Source organism: Talpa europaea (assembly GCF_964194135.1).
Source record: "Talpa europaea genome assembly, chromosome: 1".
NCBI classification, from domain to species: Eukaryota; Metazoa; Chordata; class Mammalia; order Eulipotyphla; family Talpidae; genus Talpa; species Talpa europaea.
The window spans coordinates 92,046,727-92,070,993 of NC_140073.1; the positions used below are offsets into that span (position 1 = coordinate 92,046,727).

Below are 24,267 nucleotides of genomic sequence, written 5' to 3' on the forward strand. Positions count from 1 at the left end.
GCCTGGCAGTCACATTTACTAAGTGAATGCATGTTTACTTGGAGGACCAAAATATAAACCGAAGATGGCAAGTGAGAATGAAATTGGCATCTTCGGGCTATTATAAGATAATAAGTGCTCTCTATTTTTTGACAATATGTATTTTAAAATGTAATGAGCACACCAATCCATCTGGAATTAATTTTACTGTACCATGCAATGTTTGGTTTCACTGGACCTTATTCACAATTTAATCAAGGTATGTTAATGCTATTTATTATTTTCCTGTTTCATAATTTTGAAATATTGCTTGTATCATGTAAATTGTTGAATCTATTTCTGATTTCCTTAGGTTTTTCCATTTTCTATATTTATTTTAAAACTTCCTATCATTCTGGGGCCTCCCTAGTGACATAGGGGTTAAGTCTCAGCGCTATTAACACAGCAGTCTTTGGAAGAGTGTAGTGTCAACTAGTGTTTAAAAATGTGGACCCAGGGCCTCCCCTGTGGCGCAGCGGTTGAGCGCTGGGTTGCAAGGCTGCCCGCAGCCTCTGCAGCACTGGTTCGATCCCTTGCTGCTCCCTGGCCACCAGAGGAGGGTCCCACATGGCGCGCAGACCTCTCCTGCCGCCCGCTGCTCCCCTCAGCAGTGTACTTCCATCCTTCTGCCTGCTCTGCTCCCCGCTCTGGCTCTGGTGAATTCTCTCACCCTCCTGCGCTTCTGACTGTACCCAGTGCTTGTATAAATAAATAAAAAAAATAAATCTTTTTAAAAAAAAAAATGTGGACCCAATGGCCAGACTGCCTGGTTTTGTGTCACCTCCTTTACTTATTTGCTGAACTTCAGTTTATTCAAAATGCGATAATAGCACCCACCTTGTAGGATTGTTAGGAGGATAAATTGATACATGTACAGGACTTCAACAGTACCTGTCAATAGTGTTGGTTGTGGAGTAGAAAGATATTGAACAATAAAGATAATTTTTGGTTTGGGTGACACCGAATTTACCCATATTTCTTTATCCCCCCCAAATCTGAAAATCTGTAAAAGTTTGCAAGGGCAACATGACCTGGTGAGGCTGAGCTCTTCTGCCTGGCTTTTGCCATTATCAGGGAAATGCCTCTGAGTTTTGTACCTGACTTATTTATTGTTGCATTCTGGCAACCGTCCCTTGGCCTCCTGGCAAAAATAGCTGAATTTCATTAAAAGTCAATCTCTCTTGATACCATCTCTGCTGAATCTTATGGGAGCTGCTACCAATGGAGCATTTGCAACCTGATTGAGAATAGTGTAGATTTGGCTGGAATTTTTTAAATGCTCTAAAATAACCAAAATTTCTTTGTGTACCCTCACTTCCTTTGTGCTCTGAGAACTCTGTTCCTCTCCAGTTCACCCCACCAACATAGGAACTTAGCCAAGTCTCCAAGGGCTTTTAAGTCAGACACTCAGATGCATCTTGCTTCCTATTTCAGGTGCAAGTTCTCTTCAGTCATCCTCAGTCCCCTCTCCCGGGCCCCCTGTATGAGTGACACCTCGGTCTGCCATGGAACCTGGCCCTGCCCTGGCCTGGCTTCTGCTGCTGAGCCTGCTGGCTGATTGTCTGAAAGCTGCTCAGTCCCGAGACTTCACAGTGAAAGACATAATCTACCTCCACCCTTCAAGTAAGACTCTGTTCTCTTTGCTGCGGAAATGTCACTTTATTTCAAGACACGCGTTGAAAAATGGCCAGGACAAGACAACCTTCAATACAGGGGAAATTTTGGTGGGTTAACTGGCAGTGCAGGTGCTACCAAAGATGCTCTCTTTTTACTCTCACCTTTTTATGGGAAAGTGGAGTTGATTTTATACATTTTAAGGCAAATTATTAGGCTCATTTTCTCTGTTTCCTACACAATTGCTCTGATTGTGAACACCCTCCCTTTGACTTGTGCCAGCACTCAATCATTTATCAAAGGGAACCGCCATGTACTAGAAGAAAGGTGTTTGCTAAAGATCATCTTTTATAGGCAAGATATTATCTGGTCTTCCTGTCTGTGCATCTAATTCTCTGTTGCAAAGTAATTGCTTCCTATCCGTTTTGGTTTCCTGTGTTTAAGAATTATCTAGGGCGTGTGTAATAATGTAGATGGCCATATCCCTTCCCTAGAGTGTCTGATTGCATATATTTGGAGCTGTACCCATGGTTTTTAACCCTTAGCAAGAATTTTGGGTGCAACTGCTCCCAGTATGCTAAGGATCACACTTTGAGAACACAGAAGTTTTCCATCCTCCTTTCACTACAATCTCTGTATTTATGTCACCTCTTTTATTTTTGTTGAAATCCTTTCTGGTTTGCCCTTGTGGTGGTAAGAACTAACTATATTTATATTTTTACCTTTAGCATTTTGCTAGAGATGTATTACTCTTTTGAGATGTTATATTAGACAAATATTTTTTGAGTGTCTCCTGTGTGTCAAGCCTTGGAACAGCATGGAGACATAAAGGCAAATAAAGCAGTCCTTGTTTTTGAGAACCTTAGAATCTACAAATTGGGTACCATCTCTAATCTACTCCTTGGATACCTCATAGGTAGATTATTTAACACCTGTATACTTTGGTTTAGATAAGTGCTGGTCCGAGGAATATACATGTTGCTTTGTAGCCTTTGGATTTGAAATTAATTCCCTAACTTTGTGAAGATTTAATAAAAGAAAGCATAGAAATCTCTTAGCACTGAGTGTGAGAAAATGTAAAAGTTCAATAAAGGTTTGGGAATTTTTTTAAGTGTTTATTTACACATTTCTAAAATATATGAAATAATACACATTCTGTAGCATTATTTTGTGGACCAGAAACAATATCGAAAAAACTCTTGGTATTTACATAATAGCAATTGGATGGTTGTTGTTTATGATGGTGTTGTAATTGGTTTAGATAGCAAACTGAGGGTGCTAAAAATACTTCACTGGTATTTTAACTCCAAGTATACTTTTGACAAACAGCAAATAGTTGAACTCATCACTACTGTATGCTCTTACCAGTTTATTCTGGTGCCTACTGATTAATTTGGGGGAAGCTTACCTGGCTGCTTGTTTCTGCATGGATTTGCTTTGATTTAGTAAGATTCATGAAAAGAAGGTGTCTTGTGTTTGCTTATCTCCAGGATTGGAGATTTTATTCTTTTCCCCAAAGAACCATACTTTTCAAAATTAGACTTTGTGAACAAAACCTATATTCTTAGGTTTGATTGTCAGGGTTTTCTTTTTTCTTTTTTTTTTTTTTTTTTGGTGGGATCATTTGTCTGCTTTAGTGACAGACTCAGTAGTCACTTGGGAATGAAAAGCAGGCTGACAGCGAACATTCTGTAAGGCTGTGATTGCCCGCACAGGGTGGGGAGGAAAACTGAGGATGGGACCTCAGTGAACATGAGCAAAACAAACACGCATCGACCACTCTTTCCTTAGCGGTGTGGTGGGCCTCTGCCTGGATGGAGGGATCCCTTTTGGGAAAGTCATGCCATTTCAGAATAGACTCTTTGAAGGATGAGCTCTGCCAGATCAGAGCAGGTATCACTTGTGCTCTTTTGAAGTTGGGGAAAGTTCCACGCATGTGACCAGTGTTAATTAAATGAAGCCCTGGCTAGATTAAAAAGCACTCACCATACGCAAAGAATCATTGGGATTTTCTGGTAAGATTTTGAGACATGGAGAAGCACAGAGAAGTCACTCCTAAGCTAGATTGCATATAGACCCTTCATTAGCGGGTGGGAGCTGAATTGTCTTTCAGTTTCCCTAGCCTATCCTTAGCAAGTACAAGTTCTTGCTGGATTGAAGCTACTGCCAACAGGCCCTACATGGGCAGAACTTTGTTTATTCTGCCCACTTTAAAGCAGAGTTCACTTCACATTTCTCTGAGCTAGTTCAGAAGTTTTTGGGGGCCTCCCCGGTGGCGCAGCGGTTGAACGCTGGGTTGCGAAGCTGCCCGCTGCCTCTGCGGCGCCAGTTCGATCCCCGGCTGCTCCCCGGCCACCGGAGGAGGGTCCCACATGGCGCGCAGACCTCTCCTGCCGCCCGCTGCTCCCCTCAGCAGTGTACTTCGGTCCTTCTGCCTGCTCTGCTCCCCGCTCTGGCTCTGGTGAATTCTCTCACCCTCCCGCGCTTCTGACTGTACCCAGTGCTTGTATAAATAAATAAAATAAATCTTTAAAAAAAAAAAAAAAAAACAGAAGTTTTTGGTTTTATTTGGTTGTTTTCACACTTTCATTTTTTAAATGGTCATGGTCCTCTGCCCTGAGCTGCACCCACTGGACCATATTTCGATGGAGTGATTTTTCTACAAAGAAGATTTCTGTAGAACACACATCATTAAAAATATATGAGGGAAGCGTGGATTATTTTGATTTTAAATTATTAAAGAATCACCTTGCTTTTTAGATGGAGGCACAAACATCTTTTTTGGGAGTTGGGGGGCAGCAAGTGAGCTGGATTCCATTAAAGTTAGATACCACTCAGAACCTGCCCAAAGAGAAATGCAGTGATGCTGGAGACATGAGAAAACACACTCTCTTTTCTCATGACCTGAACAGATCTCAGAGATTATTAATGGGATGAGATTAGAACCCAGGTTGAGAAAGTTGAACCTGCCATGACTAATCTCCTTTGCTTTCTGGTTCCCTAATCTTTGAAGTTTTCTAAGCCTTTAAAGGAAATAAACTTTATGGCTTTCAAACTTGAGGCTCTGCTCCCAGGAATATGCTTTCCTATAATTTGTATGTATTTTTTTATGTTCAAAATGAATGAATTTCTTCCCAGCCCCTGATTAAAGTTCCAAAACCTAATTAAAAGCCTTCAAAAGAGGATTTCGTGTTAAGAGAAATGGAGCTACTTATTTGGTTGTGGATATCATGAGATAGCAGAATTTCATTCATAAGTGGCTTCAACTGTTCTTGGCCTCCATTTCTTTCCTTGTAATAGAAGCTTCTCCTAAGAAAGCCAATTTTCCTCTGGTTGCTTATTCTGAGTCTTTTCTTAATCCTGTGGACCAAAGAGCTAGATCTTTGCAGGGGAGTTGTTTATGTGCAGATAGAGAGCCTGTGAAGTTTTCTCATAATTCTAAATCTTAGGAAATAATGAGATTTTCTAGAAAGGTACCAGGAACTGCATTTCAATCAGAACTATGTTCATGTTTTAAAATTATATTGACTGTAGAACTGAAGCGGGGATGGGCTGGAGGTGGGGAGAAGCGTGGAGAGAGCAGGACATAGAGGGTGTCCTATGGATGGCAGAGGACTATGGTTGTCTTGATGGTGGGTGATTAGTGTTAACATATATTTCAGGAGATATGATCCTGAACCTCTGAATCCTATACCGTGTTGTAAATCAGTCATTTCAATGAAAAAACAACAATGAAAATAATTATAATAAATAAAAAATACAAAATAAACAGTCAACTATACATTAGAGACATTTTGCAGGGGAGGGGCAGGGAGAGGGATCAGAATAGGGGTGGGAAGAGCACAAGGGACTATGGTAATGGTGCAAGGGTGAATTTGTGATGGGAATTTTATGGGAACTACAACTGAGAGGAGAAAGCATACACTGTACAAAAATGAAGAATGATGTAAAGTATATATAAATAAAAAATAAAAAGGACAACAAAACAAGCTAACAAAATATTATATTAACAATATTTTTTGCTTTGCACGCTGAAAGGAAGATCAGATTATTAACTTTCTAGAAATTTTATATTTGCAGCCAGTTCCAAAAACAATGAATATTAATTTGGCAAGAATATAAACAAAGTTTGGATGCATTATATATTATCAGACATTTCAAAATAAGATTCTCTTCCCACCATAGTTTTGGTAACTGAAGGCCTTTGTCCAGGCGAAAGTTCCAAGAGATGGGAACAAAGATGAAATCTTTTCTGATGCCTTACAAATGAATTATGGTCGGTTGAACTATAGCTGACCATGAGAGTTAATGGGCAGATTATGTTACAGGAAGTAACTAGGCACTTTGTCGTTTTTTCTTTTTCATTACAATCACCTTCTCTTGAGGGACCAAGGACTTATGCCCTGAAATACAGAGTACTAAGCTTATTAACTCTGTGATCAAGAGCCAAATTAGATTCATTCACAGCTGGGGCCACAATTTGAAACTCTACTTGCTCTGTACTGCTTTGAAGTGAAAAAGAAGAAAATAGCATATCTCTTAGGAACTGTTTCCTTCCTTTAAAAAAATCTTCTTTATCAGATGCAGTATCAATTAGCAAGTTACTGAAGATAGTTTTTGTTCATTGTAGACCTTTTGGCTACTTCCAGAGAGAAGAATTTCACCATTTACTTTGTATTGTGCTATAATTAGTCGCTTAAAACTGCTCTCAGGGGGTTGTCGGGCTGAAAAGGGTTTGAGTATTTGCTGGTCAGTAGTAATTTCTGCCAACATGAAAATATAAGTTCTTATATGGCAAATATTAGATTGCCATCATTGGCAAATATTAGATTGCCATCATTGAGAAATCACAGATATGAGCTAGTAGATTTTCAAATAAAGTCACCAAAAATGAGATTATATGTCTAAATTGCTAATGATATGTACTGCTAATCATGTTCAGAGACTTGCAACATAGCATTATTTTGGTTCCATAGCTTTTTTTTTTTTTTTTAAAGATTTGTTTATTTATTTATACAAGCACCCGGTACAGTCAGAGTGCAGGAGAGTGAGAGAGTTCACCAGAGCCAGAGCAGGGAACAGAACAGACTGACAAAATACACTGCTGAGGGGAGCAGCAGGCCCAGCAGGAAAGGTCTGCGCCCTATGTGGGACCCTTGCTGGTGGCCGGGGATCGAACTGGCGCTGCAGAGGCTGCAGGCAGCTTCGCAGCCCAGTGCCCAACCGCTGCGCCACCAGGGGAGGCCCTGGTTCCATAGTGTTTAAGCTCATATTCCTGTCGTTATTTCAATATACTTGGAGTTTTCTCAGAGCCCAGACCTACATACTATAAGAAATGACACAGTCTTTAATATGTCAATGATAAAATAATTTTGAAGAGTCTATTTTATAATCTATATTTTGGGACACTACAACTTATTAGTGCTGGGTTTTTAATACTTGTGTTTTTGGAGTGGCTGGATCGTCAATCTTCATTCAAATTTCTTAATTTATCTCCTTGATGGGAGAGTTTCCAGGAATAACTAATTCAACATTCCAGCTAAGTTTTGCTGGCTTCAATGACAGACAGATAAAATTGGATACTTTAGTGAATTAATCATGCAAGCTGAAGAGGTACAGCTAGCTTGCAGTCATAAACCTTAGTGTCATGATCATTTTTTGAGCAAAGCTATTCTTTGACTAATCATTTACATTTTTTCTTAAAACTCACACTGATAATTCTACTTCAGATTTTACAAGCTATTTCAGATGTATATATTAAATATTTTAAAGTTGATAGTGAAACCATCAAACCATCAGAGTTTATCCAACTGGGACAATTTATTTTTTTATTTTGGCAGTTTTTAATGAAAGTTGTATATAAAACTACTCTATTCCTGCATGTTCTCAATTGTTTTTCCTTGTATTTGTCCTTTTCCTTTCTTACTTGGCAAGATTTAGCTTTGAGCTCTTAGACCTTTTTGAGGTCTTTGCCAGTTTTAGCCTAGTGATACCAACCTTGGTGGGGTGAAGGCTCACCCAAACAGTTGCACTTGTTCAGTGTAGACAATGTCTTTCTTCCTGTAAGCCTGGGCTACTCTGCCAGTTTGCTGCCCTTTATAGTGTCTTCACACAGCCTGAACTTCATCATCTTTCTGAATGGGCATGAATTGGACCTGGTATGTCTGTCTCAGCTATTTGGAAAGAGGGGAAGACATGATCTTTCTACAAATGTGGGACGGTGAATTGAAATGCCTTTTACAATTCTTGCTCAGGTCAGAATTCATGATGGGACTGAACTTCATTTTGACCACTGGAGTTTCAGCGATGTCCACAAAAGGAAAGAGCTAGGATAATTTTCTAAGATAATTTTGTGCGTTTTTTTTTTTCAGAATGGTATTTATAAAAAATAAGCATCCATAAGGATATTGCATGGTTTTGAAATTTAACAAACTGTTTCAAATTCTTTAGGCATGTACTCAACTTAATAGTTCAACTCAAATGTAACCCACCTATTTAGATGGTAGGATATGAGGGATATTAAAATTATGTGTGTGTGTTTACAAAATAATTCACTTCTGCTGATTGTCTTATATGATAGAGTGAGCATTTTTCCCTATATAGAAATGTTCTCATTGGAAATGAACTGGTTGGATGACTGTCTAAGCTGTTTCTCATTCCTCATTTTCTAAGATGGTCCATGCACGGCTTTTTTTTCTGTTTATGAATTTGAATCACCAACTATTTGGAGGAATAGAACTATCAGTGGCCCCATAGAAAGGTCCAGTTACCTACATTTTTTCAGACAGTATGACTTTTGATCATGTTAAGTTATTGGATATTATCAGAGTCAGCTCTGTGAAATATTGCAAGCAAGTTGCAAGGATGGGCCGATACTCTAGGCAAGGTGAAAATCAAAGTTATATCTGGCCCATAATTCTGGCCTTAAGCTGCTGCCTCCTCCTTCATTTATTTTTGATAACATACTTAATTGGTTCCATGTGGGCAAAGCAATTTACCCTGAGATGATTATTTCCGCCAGTGGGATATGCAGGCTCAGCCATCTGTGAGGGAGAACAGTTGGCTCCTACAGATGAAGTGTTTGAGTGTTTACAGCTTTCAAAGAGGCCAGGTAATTTTACAAATTAAAAAAAAAAAACACAACACGGACAAGTCCTGTTTATGAAGGCAAAACTCTAAGTGGCAAAGCAAGCACATTATTAGAATGAAGCAAAACATGAAAACACCAGGTCAAAAGGATGGCGAACAGCCTGGCCTGACTCCTTGTGGATCTTCACCCTTAAGTGCCTGCAAGACCCTAGTTGTGCTGGGCTCTCTCTAGAGCATGACTCTCATGGGATATCTGCTGGCCTGCGTGTACATGCAAGGCAAAGAATATGGGCACCTACAGGACGGTCTCTTCAGGAAGTAAGATGTAGCCTCCAGGCTGGGGAGCAGGGCGTCCCTCTGCTGGAAGTAGGAACCTGCAATGCAGCCACAACCCCACATGCCCTCAGCATGCTGACCTACAGATTCCGGATATGGTTTGAGAGGCCCTGTAGGAGTGTCGCCTAAGTCCTGGCAACTTCCATTTCCTTCATTTAATTTCTAAAATTTGTCATTTAAAAAATGCTATATAAATGGAATCCTCTGTGTGTGTGTTTGTGTGTGTGCGTATATAGCATCATAGGATTGACTTTTTTCCACTCAGCTTAATTCTCTGGAAATTCATCTCGGTCATCGAATGCATAATAGTTCATTTTTTTTGAATTGTTCATTTTTATTGCTGTCTAACATTCCATAGTATGGCTGCACCAATTTTTCTGACCATTCACCCATTGAAGGAACTCTCTGTTGTGTCCAGTTTTTTGGCTAGTATGAAAAAATTTGCAGCAAACATTTGTGTACAGGTTTTTGTGTGAATATAAACTTTCCATTTCTCAGAATAAAGGCCCACGAGAGCAATTGCTGAATCATATGGTAGTTACATATTTAGTTTTTAAAGAAACTGTCAGGCAGTATTGAGAACTCATTTTAGAAAATTAAAATGTCTAACTTTCTGATGCACAATTCTGTTCAGTTTAAAAAATTAATCTTTTCTCTTGATCCTTTTTATAGCCACACCATACCCTGGTGGATTTAAATGTTTCACCTGCGAAAAGGCAGCAGACAATTATGAATGCAACCGATGGGCTCCCGACATCTACTGTCCTCGAGGTAAGCTCTCAGTAAGCTGACTGGGGTCCTCACAGCTGTCTGTGAGTTAACAGCTCTGTTGACTTTGATGCATGGATAGAAAGGGGCATGCTTGCAATCTCAATCACCACTTTTTTCTAAGGCTGTTAGTAGATTTTTTTTTTTAAGATTTATTTTTATTTATCTATACAAGCACTGGGTACAGTCAGAAGCGCAGGAGAGTGAGAGAATTCATCAGAGCCAGAACGGGGAGCAGAGCAGGCAGAAGGACCAAAGTACACTGCTAAGGGGAGCAGCGGGCGGCAGGAGAGGTTTACGCGCCATGTGGGACCCTCCTCCGGTGGCCGGGGAGCAGCCAGGGATAGAACCGGTGCTGCAGAGGCTGCGGGCAGCTTCACAACCCAGCGCTCACTCAACCGCTGCACCACCGGGGAGGCCCTGTTAGTAGATCTTTTATACCACACCAATAATATATCATCAAAGACTCTCAGAAACACAGAGTGATTCATAGGATTACCCCCTTTCTGATGAAACGTCGTTGAAGGGCCAAAGGAGGTAAGTGATAGTTCTCATCCCCAAACTCAGCCAAAACAAACACAGTCCAAGAAGTGAACAACCAGCCTCTTTGCTACTTTTTGAAGCCAAAGTCACTGCATAGTAACTTCCTCTATGTAAAGTATGAGTCAATGTTCATCTAAAGATTCCATTTATTACATATCTTGCCAGAGGCTTTTATCCTGACTTGAAACTGACTTCTATGCTAGCATGAAAGCTAGAATTCTAAATGTCATCTTTGCACAAATAAAAACTGAGCTTTTTAAATATTCAGTTCTCTCTGAAGGATGAGTTGAAAATCCAGCTAAAGCATAAAACTTTGAACCAAAAACCCATTTCAAAATGAAGAGACGCTTTATATTCCTATAACTTTCATACTATTGACTAAAAAAGGGTTATAATTGGCTATGAAGTCACTGATAATTAGCTGTTTGATATTTGGAAGAAAGTCGATTCGTTTGATGGGGATATGATGAAGATAGGACATTTTATTCACAAATGTTTGAGTGGTTCGACAGGCTTTACTGCTTTACTGCTTTACTAATCCAGTTGTTAAAATGAGTGAACTTGCCAACACCAAATCTATTATTTTTAGACATAATGCAAGAGCTCTCCTACTCACCATGAAAGGCCCTCTTTCTCATGGAAGCTTGGACTTTGGGAGATCAAGGGAACTGCAATTAAAAGACAGTTGTCGGGCCTCCCCGGTGGCGCAGTGGTTGAGCGCTGGGTTGCGAAGCTGCCCGCGGCCTCTGCAGCGCCGGTTCGATCCCCGGCTGCTCCCCGGCCACCGGAGGAGGGTCCCACATGGTGCGCAGACCTCTCCTGCCGCCCGCTGCTCCCCTCAGCGGTGTACTTCGGTCCTTCTGCCTGCTCTGCTCCCCGCTCTGGCTCTGGTGAATTCTCTCACCCTCCCGCGCTTCTGACTGTACCCAGTGCATGTATAAACAAAACAAACAAACAAATAAATAAAATAAAAAAAAAAAAAAACATGCCTCTAAATAAAAAAAAAAAAAAAAAAAAAAAAAAAAAGACAGTTGTCAGCAACCAAAGCCAGTACTACATAACCCATGAGTCTTTGGATGTCTTCAAAATCACTGGAGCCTGTGCTGTAGACCAGTTCTCAAACTTCTTTGTAGTCATTATTCCTTGGGAGGCTTATTAAGACACAGATTTCCCCCCCCCCCTCTTTCTGAGTCTCTGGTTCATTTGGTGTGAGGTGGGGCCTGAGACTCCCAGGTGCTGCAGGTGCTGGTAATTTGGAAATCACACACTAAGGAGTCCAGTCCATTGAGCAGCTTCTCTGAGCTAGGGGCCCTGCATAGATGTGTTTTAATATTCCCAGTGATTCTAATCAACAGTCAGTGGTGCTCCTCTCCCCACTTATTAACTTTAAGGTGGAGATGCTAGTAGGTCCTAAAAAATTACAGAGAAGAGAAAAAATGTGGAGATGCTGTAGAATGGCTTCCCCACACCGAGATACTCAGTCATTCAGGTGATCTCAGGTAAGCCTCTCACATTGCTGCAGTTATGAGTTCATTTCTGAATGAGCTGGTGTTCTCTAACAATATCACTGCAGAGTGAACATTTGCAATAGATCGGGTGAAACCACTTGTCAGTGTGGCACATTGAAATCACAGGGTAGAGTTTCAAAACAGTGATGTCAGAGTCCATTCCCAGAGATTCATATTTAAACAGTATGGGGTGGGCTTCCTTGCCCCTCCCTGGCATGGTTCCATGGGCTGTGAGTCCCACTTTATTTCTGTTCCTTTTCTCCTCAATAAACTTTTTCTTTCTCTAAACAAACAAACAAACAAACAAATAAATAAATAAATAAACAGTATGGGGTACAGCTGAACATAAGGCTTTCCAAGCGCTCCCCAGGTAGTTCTAATATGCAGCAAAATTTGAGAAGCACTGTAAACTGACTCTGGACAAGAACAGGATGATTTGCATATATTGCCAATAACCTTTGGACTGGTTCCCACTGGGAAAAAGCTGGTAGATTCATGTTTGAGACTTTGCCATAGTCGGAGGTTCATACAGCAAATGGCCTTCTGCTGTTGGTGTGGAGCTTGCAGAGCTGATGCAGAGGGACTGTGAACAGTGGTCTCAGGCACCTGGCCTTGTTTCATAGATGTCTAGCCCAAGTCTGAGGGTGTACAGATATGTCTCTGTCACTAAGGAAAAACAAGTGACAGAAGTACACTTGAATTCCTCTCAAAATAAGAGGACGTTCCATGGGCCTCCCTGGTGGCACAGGCAGTTGAGCTCAGTGCTGTGAAGCTGTCTGCAGCCTCTGCAGTGCCAGTTCAATCCTGGGTGGCTGGCAAGCATCCCACATGGCACAGCAGACCTCTCCTGTCTCGCCCACTGCTCCCCTCAGCAGTGCATTTCATCAGTCTGCCTGTTCTGTTCCCTGCTCTGTCTCCGGTGAATCCTCTCACCCTCCTGCGCATCTGGTCAGTAACCCAGCTCTTGTATAAATAAATAAATCTTTAAAAAAAAAAAAAAAAGAGGGCATTCCATTAGGATGCTCTCTTTTGAGGACAAACTCTATCCTTCCAAAGTATAGATGCCTAAGGTATCACAGGTCTTCACACAACTACTTCTTTGCCCTTTCATTTCTTCCCACTTTAATTCTTTGTCTTTAGATTTCTAGGGCTAGATGGAAAGGCATGTCCTAAGTTTCATGACACAGAACTAACTCTCCCGGCTCAGCAAGGGAGAGGAGGGATCAGGCCATAGAAGTTAGGAATCTGGTTTTTCCTTTCAAGGAGCACTCAGGTTTGCCAGGGAGATAAGATCTCAACATATCAAATGTGAAAAATAGCAGGAAAAAGCCAAGTGCTGAGGGAAACACAGCAATAATGCTAGGGGAATTTAAAGGATTCCCAGCTGTGGCCAGAGAAGAGGGGAGAAACCTCAACTAGGTATGGCAACAGGTTGTATTGGAGAAGAGAGGAGTCAGTTATTTTTGTTGGGCCTTGAAGATTGGAAAGAAATGGGACTAAGCCTGTAACTTGGGAGGAGATGAAGCCACTCTCAGCCTCTTTCTTGGCTACTCTGTCCTCTGGGTTTTCTCCAGATTTTTCTAAAAATGAAAGTAATGCCTTTATTATTAGATTAAAATAGAAAATGTGCCTAATTAGGGCCTCCCCGGTGGTGCAGCGGGTTGACCTCAGCATTATGAAGCTGTCCAGAGCCTCTGCAACATGGGTTTGATTTCCGACTGGACAGGGGGATTCCCACACAGCGTGGCAGACCTCTCCTGTTGCACCCGCTACTCCCCTCAGCAGTGTATTTCAGTCAGTCTCCCTGTTCTGCTCCCCTCTCTGTCTCTGGTGAATTCTCTCACCCTCCCGCGCCTCTGTCTTGTACCCCAGTTCTTGTATAAATAAATAAATCTTAAAAAAAAAACCTGCTATTTTTAAAAAAAAAATGGGCCTAATTACTGATAACCCTAGATTTGTTTGTTTGTTTTTTTGCTTATTATTAGTTTGAAGCAGCTATAGGCCTACCCATGGGCTTAGCAAGAACAGCTCAGTAGCTGCTAGTTTCTGTGATGTTCATGTTTTTTGCTTATTTTATGACATGTTGATATAAAAAAGAATTTGTTGACAGTGAAAAAAGCATTTTGTATAAGTATTCAATCTTCTCTCTATGGAATAAACCACATCCCAAATTGCTTAGGAGATTGCCTGAGTTTCAGCAATCTTCTAAAGCTAACTCAGTCATACGGGTGTGCATAGAGACTTACTGAATTTTAGTGGTGGAGGCTTGCTTACAGATTCAATAGACTCGTGAATCATCATTTGGTCAACTAGACATCAAGTAAGGCTTTTCCTACCTAAAATTGTTCTGATGGAGAATGGTGGCATCTGCCAGGCACCTTTAGCGAATTCCTCTTCCCTGTAACTCTTCCTTTCAAAATGTGTATTATGTAAGTACTTCCTCCTCTATTACATAGCTGTTGCCTCTGGCGCTTTCAGATTCATGATACTATACCCCCTCCCTAGAATGAGGATTTAAGATGCCCTCCAAACTGACTCTCTATGCTTTACTTGCTCAGATTCCATTTATTTAGTATTTGGTCCCTGAGCACTTCCTTCACAATAACATTACTATCATCAACCACTCATTATAAATCTGTGCAATTTTCCTGACTTTGTGAGCCACAATAGGAAAGGATATTATATGAGGAACCTGTTGGAAGAGCTGGGAAAGGAAAGCAAGAGTGTGGAGTATACAGAGCCACAGTGCTTATGCCGCTGACTTTTCTCTGAGGCCAGATTAAAAGCTCCGGAGAGAGGGACTGTATGAATGTTTTAGTAAGAAACTCTGGAATTAAATGTCAAGTCAAAACACTACAATTTCTAAAATGGCTTGATCTGTGGAGGCCACCGAAGCCAACGAGGATTTTATGTTCCTTCTTGATTGGGTAGTGCCTCCCTCCAAGGCAAAAACTTTCATTTGAAATTATTGCTGATAGAAAATCAGACCAAGAGAAATATTGAGATAAAGAGACACATATCCTTTTGGTTCCAGTTTCTATGCTGCTCACTGTTTTTCCATGAAAGTGAAGAAAAAGCTCGTCATGGCTCTTGATGGCACGTTCTATTACTGTTATCTGCTATAAGCAGGAAATATAAATGTGACCATAAGCTCGACTGAAGACAATCCTATGGTTACAAATTTTCAGAAAAGACTTCTTTACTCTTGACTCTTCAAACAGGGTCCAGGTCGAGAGGCAGCTTTTGTATTTTCTTTTACCTAAGGCTTCTGTCGCTTCTCATCAATCTTATATGCAGGATGTGGCCCTTCAAGGTTTGTACATCTATGCAGGTCTCTGTTCTAGCTTTAAATCCCACAAACACCCCTTGCCTTGCATCTTCTCATAGTTTTCTAATAATGTTCCCCCCCTCTCCACTAGGATAGAAAAATAAGTACCTTCCCCAGCATTGGCCCCTTTGGATTTCTTTACTCTCTGGAGAGCTCATTTGTACATTTACAAAACATATTGGTTATCTTTTATCCAACACTTGTGAGTGATGATGTGTTCAGATGATCTAGACATATTGCTAAATTGAGGTCAGAGACTTTGACTTTAAAATCAAGTTTTATCTTTAACATTTAACACACATACCAGAATTGATCATAAGTTGTTTTCACCAAGTGAACATGCTGTGTGTCTGTCATCCATGTAAACAGTAGAACCCCAGAAGGACATTACACTCTGGCTTTCCAGACACTGCCCAACAGATTTCCAGAGTGGCGGTACCAATTTAGCTCTTCTCAGCAGTGCCTGAGAGTGCACAGTACTTGTACAGTCTTGCCAACTATTTCTGTACTGATAGAAACAATAGAAGCTAGAAATTAATGGGATGAAAATCCAGCTATATAATCCTTAATATTAAAAGACTAAAGACAAAAAATCATGTTTGTATCAACTGATGCAGGAAAAAAAGGCAATTGGAAATATTTAACATTATTCATGATTAAAAACTCTCAGAAAAATAAGAGAAAATTCCTTAACTTGATAAAGAGCATCTATTTAAAAACCTAGTAATTAGCATTATACTTAATAGTTAACAGACTTAATATTTAAGTCAAGGACCAAAAATGAAAGTTTTGCCTCTCTTATTCACTGTAGTGTTGCAAGTTCTATCCAGTGCAATAAGGCAAGTAATGGAAGTAAAAAGCATCCAGATTACACAGGAAGAAATAAAACTGCCTGTTATTACAGATGATATCATTTACTCTGTAGAAAATCCCAACAAAATCTATTAAAAAAAAGCTCCCAAACCTAATAAGTAAATTAAGAAAGGTCACAAACTATTAAGATAAACACACAAAACTCAATTATATATTTTTTATTTTTTAATTTATTTATTTTTTTAAAGATTTATTTATTTATGCATACAAGAACTGGGGTATAGCCAGTGATGTGGGGAGTGAGAGGATTCACCAGAGACAGAGTGGGGAGCAGAACAGGGAGACTGACTGAAATACACTGCTAAGGGGAGCAGTGGGCGAGTCGGGAAAGGTCTGCTGCACCATGTGGGTAGTTCCCTGGTCAGCCAGGGATCAAAGTCATGCTGCAGACGCTGCGGATAGCTTCATAGTGCTGTGCTTAACCCCTTGCACCACCAGGGAGGCCCTCAATAATATTTTTATATACTATCAATTAAAATATGGTAACTGAATTTAAAAAATATGATATATAATACCATCTAAAATTACTCAAAAAATCAAATACATAGAGGTAAATCTAACAAAATATCTATAGGACTGGTATGCTGAAAACTACAAGCGCTAATAAAAGAATTCAAATACAATCTAAATACAATAGTAAGACCATGAGTTGACTCAACATAGTTAGATATCAGTTCTCTCTAATTGATATACATATACACAATTCTTGTCAAAATCCCAGCAATATTGTTTGTAAATATAGATAAGATGATTGTATAACTTATATAAAGAGGTGAGAAACCAAAGCTAAAGCAATTTTGAAAAAATAGAATAAAAATAGAATAAAGTAGAAGGAATCAATTTTAACTTTTGTCCTATGGCTACAATAATCAACACTCATAGAAACAGGTCAATGCAACGGAATAGACATCTTGTAAAGAGACCCTAAAAATATGCCAAACTTTTTTGACAAAGATATAAATGCAGTCCAATGGAGGAAAGATTGCTTTTCTGTATAAGACCCCGTTAAAAAAAAAAGAAAAGACAAACTAAAGAAAAAGTTTCTGCAAATTGCATATCTGACAAAGCACTAGCACTTAAAGTATACAAAGAATTCTTAAAACTGGGCCTCCCCCGTGGCACAGCGGGTTGAGCGCAGTGCTATGAAGCTGTCTGCAGCCTCTGTAGTGAGGGTTTGATTCCCGGCCGGCCAAGGAGATTCCCACATGGCATGACAGACCTCTCCTGTCTTGCCTGCTGCTCCCCTCAGCATTGTTTTCAGTCCTTCTGAATATTCTGCTCCCTGCTCTGTCTCTGGTGACTTCTCTCACCCTCCCGCACCTCTGGCCTGTATCCCAGTTCTTGTATAAAATAAATAAATCTTTAAGAAAAGAATTCTTAAAACGCAAAAGTACAAAACCAAACAGAATTAGGAAAAAGGCAAAATTATGAACATATGCTTCACTAAAGAAGATAAACAGATGGCAAGTGAACACACCAAAAGATATTCGATATAATTATTATAAAATGCAAATTAAAACACTAGATATCTCTACATCTATCAGAATGGTTAAAATAAAAAATAGCACACCACCAAATGCTGGTAAAAACTGGGAGAAACTAGATCACTCATACTTTGCCCATGGCAGTGTGAAGTGGACGGCTACTCTGGAAAACAATATGGCCATTTCTTAAACAACTAAATATGCAACTACCCTGCAACCCAATAATTCTACTTCTGAGCACTTATTGCAGAGAAATGAAAACTTATGATCACACACATAAATATTGATAGCTGCTAGGTGTTCCTTCAATGGGTATACTATAGTTTTGCAGTGTGCTATCATTGGAGGAAACTGGATAAAATATATGCAGAGTCCCTCTGTATTTTTTCTTGCAAAAACATGTGAATCTATAATTACCTAAAAATAAAAATATATAAATAATAAAGAGCAAAATTAAGCAGTAAAAAAAAACAATTGAATCAAGTTTGGGAAAATCTGAATGAGAAAGAAAGCCAGATATAACAAATGAGGGAGCTAAGAAGGACTGTGACCCTGGTTGGGAGGAAAAATCAAGGAAGATTTCACAGAATTCACCACATTCACCACAGATTGAGCCTTGGAGAATATCAGGTTTCATAGGAAAACTTTTTTGTTGTGAAGAACTGTCAAAAGTTATGGCATGGTATCTCAAGGTATGGTGAGCAGTCTGCAACCCAGATCAAGGAGAACCTTCAGTGACATTAAGGGATGGGTTTCAAATGCTAAGTGCTAAGTTATAAATGTAATTGATGCTGCCAGCAGGGAAGCACAGTTTATTCTCTTGACACACAGCTTCAGGAGCAGAGAGAACTTCGAGCAGCTACTGGCCATTCTGATAAGCCAAATCAGCCTGGCAGTACGCAGTCAGGGTTCCTGGACCTCAGCGTCACTCAGGCTTTCACAGCAGTGAGTAACATGATCTCATCTTGGTTTCAGTAATAGGCCTGGTGGTTGTCCTGCACCTGCATTACAGAGGAGAGAATCAGAAATAAAGGGGACAAAAAATGATGAGGTCTTCCACTGGGGAAATGGAAAATGGACTAGAAAAGATTAGACAGATAATGAAGACATGTCAGAGACCTTGAAGCATCCAGGTTGGGAAGACAATCTGAGCTGATTCTGAAATTACTAGTGTAACATAGAGGTATCAGAGCTCAGGATGTCCAATTCTGAGGGAGGAACACAGGAAGATAAACAGATCAACAGGGAAGGGAAGTGATGTAATTGGCTTGAGATAGGTTAGGGGGTACAGGAGATGTCCAGGAGATCTATAGATTGATTAGAAATTTGATTGTATGGCTCAGGAGAGAGAATCAACCTGAAGATGTGACATCATAGTCACACTCATCACACAGTTAGAAGGTTCAAGAACAGAACATGAGAAAATCTGCACATTCGGGCCAGGGAACATGTTAGAAGAGAGGGGACCAGAAATGCAGGAAAAAGTCTAGAAGACAAAGCTCTGAAATCCAGGGCAGGGAATGCCACAGAGAAGACATATAGGAAAGCCCAGAACAGCAAAGAAATCCTGCAGAATCAGACTTGAGAGAAGGGCATGGAATTGGACACTCAGGTGAACAGACACAGCACAAGAGCACCTGAACGGAGCATGGCGGGGTGCGAAGTGAGCACAGTAGGGATAAGGCAGGGAACATGTCATGTGTTGGCAGATCCCATTAGCCTTTTATTTTCCAATATAATTTGTAATGTTATGATCGAAGTAATTTTCTTGTTCCTGGTGAATTGTTCTCCAGTATCCCCTTCCACATAGATGTTTGTTAAGAAACCAGAACTAAGCAGAACTAGCAGAGCCACAAGACATAACTGAGCAGCAAGAAAGCCTTTAACGAGTTGGTTGGTTTTAATTCAAATCATTTTACATCTGTTTTGTTTAAATACTGTTTCTGTTCTTGAAAAGCAAATATTAGTGGGTAGATAGAAATTTACATTTTAGCTTTGAACTTTTTTAGATTTCAGAACTAGATTATGAAAGGTGGGTGTGAATTTTAAGAATTTATATTCTTTTCAATAGTTGTTTAAGCTCTCCCACTCAGTTCTGATTTTAGTGAGTCTCATGGTAAAAGGCTTTTGTTTCACAACCTCAGGGAATACCTTGCAAGAATATGAGATTTTAGAGGCTGAAACTAACCTGGTAGAAATTCAAATCCATCTTTTATCTTTTAGATAAAAGCCTTTGAAATCCTTTTAGTGTGAAGGTATCAGCAGACTTGATTCTCCTATAACCTCATTACTAACCTAAGGATTATTCAAAATTCATAGGGAGCAGTGCTCTGTGGCTGCAACTCCTTTTTATCAATTCTACAGTCCAGTGATAAGCTGTATGTGGTCCTCCTAGTTCTGCTTGGGTAATTCTTGCCCCCACCCACCTTGGAGATCACAATACAAATTCAAGGCTTTCCTAAGTTGTGCAATAAAGATGCCTGTCCAATTTCACCTGTATATTTGCAAACTTATTTAAGCGTAGAAACTTTTCCTGTATTAACATTTCATACTTTGCCTGGGGGTTTTGTGAGATAAGAATTGGAATGGAGGGCCTCCCTGGTGGTGCAAGGGGTTAAGACACAACCTATGAAGCTATCCACAACCTCTGCAGCATGAGTTCGATCCCCGGCCAGGGAGCAACCCATATGGCACAGCAGACCTCTCCTGACTCACCTGCTGCTCCCCTCAGCAGTGTATTTCAGTCAGTCTGCCTGTTCTGTTCCCCACGCTGTCTCTGGTGAATCCTCTCACCCCCACACCTCTGGCCTGTACCCCCGCTCTTGTATGCATAAATAAATAAATTTAAAAAAAAAGAAGTGGAATGGATACTTTAAGGATTGATACTGTGGATCTTAGGTCTCTGCATTTGGAAGTAATGGGGTGTTCTCAATATATTTTTGTTTTATGGATTGGACTTGGTGAAGAAAAACATTCTTTACCAGTCTTAACCACTAATGGTCCTTCTTCCCATGAATGACAAGAATTGGCTTATTAGTTATGGGCTTTTGCTTGTTTTACTGGAAAAAAACAGTGTTTATATGTTGTTGTCTCTACTTCATCAGTGAAATAAGCTTCCAATTAATAAGAGAGTTTGTTATGGACATAGAAGTATAAACAAAAAGTAGTTATATCAAGTTCACCAATTGTTATTTTAAAACAAGATTATTCACAACTTGGGGGCACAAATCTAATTTCCAAAACTGAAGCTACATAATGATTTACTTATTCCATAAACGTATGATCTTATCTACTCAGATTTACATTTGGAGTAATAAAATATCTGGCAGCTGCTCCTGATTGTCTGCATGAAGAGGAGACAGGAGATAAGAACATTCCTATTTTTATTGCTTTCTTTAACATCTGAGGTTGGGATGGGGGCAGGAATAGGATACCTATCATGGCCATAAATGTCCGAGTATGATAGTAAAGAAGTAAAGCAGCCTTTTTTGGGAAATGCAGTAAACCTCTCAGGCTACTCACCCCTGCTAATTAAAACCTGTCAAAGGCTTAAAAAAAAAAAGATAGAGCTATTACCTCCTCTTCATCAGGAAAAAAAAAAAATCACTCCAATTTTAAACTATCTTAGGGCTTTAGGAAAATCATTGCTAGGTGCAATCTTAATTTTTTTTGTGAGCTCATGGGTCACCTTATTGATTCCATTTCTCAAACAACTTTCTAGGGTTCCTAGCTAGCTAGAGACTGCTTTGCCCTGATTACAGATGACAATATTTTTGGTCAGGGTACAGTGAGGGGGACAACATTTGGAGAAGGGCATTGATGCAGACAGCCCAGGTATAACCAACAGTAGTGTCAACACTGGAATGGTTGCCACCCTTAGCTGATTCAATCAGAAACCAATTGGGTTCTGCCAGGAGTGGGTGTCCAGGGAGATTATTAAAACCTTTGAATTTTCCCAACTCCCAAATATGTCAAAGGGTTAGTATTAGCTCATTCTTAGGGCCTAAATTTCTTTCACATTCCTCTATGGACACTAGTACAATGGTTAAAAGCTGCCAAAATTATGATAGAGTCTGATAGGAGGTGTGTATTGCCTAATAAATAATATCATAGAAGGTAATAATTCCATATTAGTTACTAACTATCCAGAATGTATAAGGCATGCAGAGTTGGGTCTAAGATATGGATGAAAAACAGCTCTGTGACATTTCTTAAGAATTATTCATTTTTTAATCTGAAAGTAAATCCAGACTTAGAAAGCTGAACTCTGCTTGGAGGCCTTGAAGAATTATATTAGAGAGCCATTTTTCTTTAGACCTTTAAGTTATAAATTAAAAAATTCTCCATGGAATTTTAGAATAAATCTCAGTTTTTAGACTCCTAAGACTTAGAGGGCACCTCTAAAAACTCACTTCATGGTCTTCATCTACTATCCTAGAAAGACACTGAAATTATGTTAGAGAGAAATGATCCTTCTCAACTTTGGAAAACCTTCATTGTTGGGTTAGTGTTCTTCTGTAATGAATTCTAGGATCTAGCTGTGCTCATTGGCAAGAAGTCCTTTTTTTTTTTTTTTAATTGAGGTAACATTGGTTTGCAACACTGTATAATTAGAGGTATAAGTTCACACCCTTTCAGATTAGCTTACCACACCCCACCCACCACCAAGTAACCTGTAGTCCTCCACCACTGGGTTCCCTCCCTTTGTACTCCACCCTTCTCTTCTCCTTCTGGAAGCCTCTATTCTATAGTCAGATTTCAAAGTTTGGTTTTGTCTATTCATTTGTTGTTTATTCTCTCTAGGTCTATTTTGGGCTTCTGGTAACAACTGAAATTCTCCTTCAAAGCTGGTCTTGAAGAAGTCCTTTCTCTGGGATAAAGTTATTTCTTCCAGATGCAGACAGTCAGTTTTTAATTGTTCTGCTATTTTACATACACACACACACACACACAGAGAGAGAGACTTAAGCTGATTATTCTTGAAGATCATTGTCAACTGCCCAATTTCTTCTATTTTTATCCTTTGGTTCTTTGAACTTTTTCAGTTTTTCTTCTCTCACATCCTATATCATCTCTCCAAACTTCTCCCCGCCTAAAAATAAAGGTCAATACAGTGGCAAAGTTTATTCAAAGGCAAAGGATGATACCATTGTGTCTTATTCTATGGGGATTACACTGGGCAGAGAGAACACTCTTCTTTAGAAGGCCATCTGTCCACCGTGTCCAAGAGGATCCCTCCAAGGAGATCTTTGGGACTGAACATAAACTCAACACAATTTACATCCCAAGTCCTGTTAGATCTTTTCAGAACTTTTAGTGTTGACATTCCTTTTGTTTCCCTTTTGGGCAGCTTGGATTAACTTTTCCTATAGCAATTAAAATATATTTTCTCTGTTGACAGAGACCAGGTACTGCTATACTCAGCACACAATGGAAGTCTCGGGAAATAGCATCTCTGTCACCAAACGCTGCGTTCCGCTGGAAGAATGCTTGTCCACTGGCTGCAGAGACTCTGAGCATGAAGGCCACAAGGTCTGGGCAACAAAGTAAATGATGGGTACAGCACAGTCAGCCTTCCTCCACTTCAGATTCCTGCCAGTGCTCATGAGCAAATCTTTACCCCCCCACCAATTTAGTCTTTCTTTTGACTGTCTTGATCTATTTTGAAAAGATGTTTCCTATCCTATTTTCTCTAAAAGAATAAAAATTTATATCAGGGTATAGAAAACTGATATAAATTATATTATAACCCCCACTTCACAGATGGTATAGCTGAGACAATGGAAGGTTGTAAACTGTATAATAACCAAATGGGAGGATGTCAGAAGCAACCCATTTCCCTTGAAGTTTAGTGTGGGCTGGAGTTGGGGGTATGCAGGGTGGTGGGGGGGGTGGGCAGTATTCATTCTGAACACATTGCTCCCAGAAGAAATTTCATCCCACACCTTATAAATGCAGGGTTGGTGTCTCCTTTGTAGAATGGATCATTTCAATTATAGTTTTGCACAACAGAGACAATTTCTTCAAAACACCCTGCCTCTTTTCAAGGCCTGCTTGTTTCTCATCGCCCTTCTTTTTCTCTTCCTTTTTTTTAGGTCTGCACTTCCTGTTGTGAAGGAAATATCTGTAACTTGCCACTCCCCCGAAATGAAACTGAAGCTACATTTGCCACAACATCACCCATAAATCAGACAAATGGGCACCCACACAGCATGTCAGTGATCATGTCCTGCTTGTGGGTGTGGTTGGGACTCACATTATAGCAATGCAGAGGCTCCCTGCACAGGTGTGATCATGGGCATCCCGATGATGCATCATCACGCATGAGTCATTGACCTGACAGTAGTTATGCGTGAAACCACAACACTCATGATGTCTTCACAGCCAAGCATTACCACTTACCTTAAGGAACAAGCATTGCTTCATTGTAGTCATTTCAAGTCCAGCGCCTCATCAAAGCCAGCCTGTCCCCCAAACAAACTCTGACTTCTCTACCACAAACCTTTGTTTTTGCTCTGAGAAATAGTTTATTGAAGTCTGGGGCTCTTAATTTGGAGGACGTGCATGCGCCTCTGGAAGTCCTGGGAACTTCTGAGATGTTAGGCAACATAGTCAAAGGATGAGCATAAATGTGTGATTTTGAGGATAAAGATAAAGGGCCACTGGTTTAAATACAATCACAAATTCATTTATAGATTCAGAATTG

The 24,267-nt window shown here is 40.0% G+C and overlaps 1 protein-coding gene across 1 annotated transcript; it reads left to right on the forward strand.

Moving 5' to 3' along the window:
- Positions 1 to 1,523: 1,523 nt before the first annotated feature.
- Positions 1,524 to 23,824, forward strand: LYPD6 (LY6/PLAUR domain containing 6; the record flags this gene model as incomplete). The annotated part of the gene is made up of 4 exons (XM_084232299.1): positions 1,524 to 1,641; positions 9,730 to 9,828; positions 22,963 to 23,093; positions 23,657 to 23,824. 4 exons carry the CDS (start codon positions 1,524 to 1,526, stop codon positions 23,822 to 23,824), a joined length of 516 nt encoding a protein of 171 aa, XP_084088425.1.
- Positions 23,825 to 24,267: the final 443 nt, after the last annotated feature.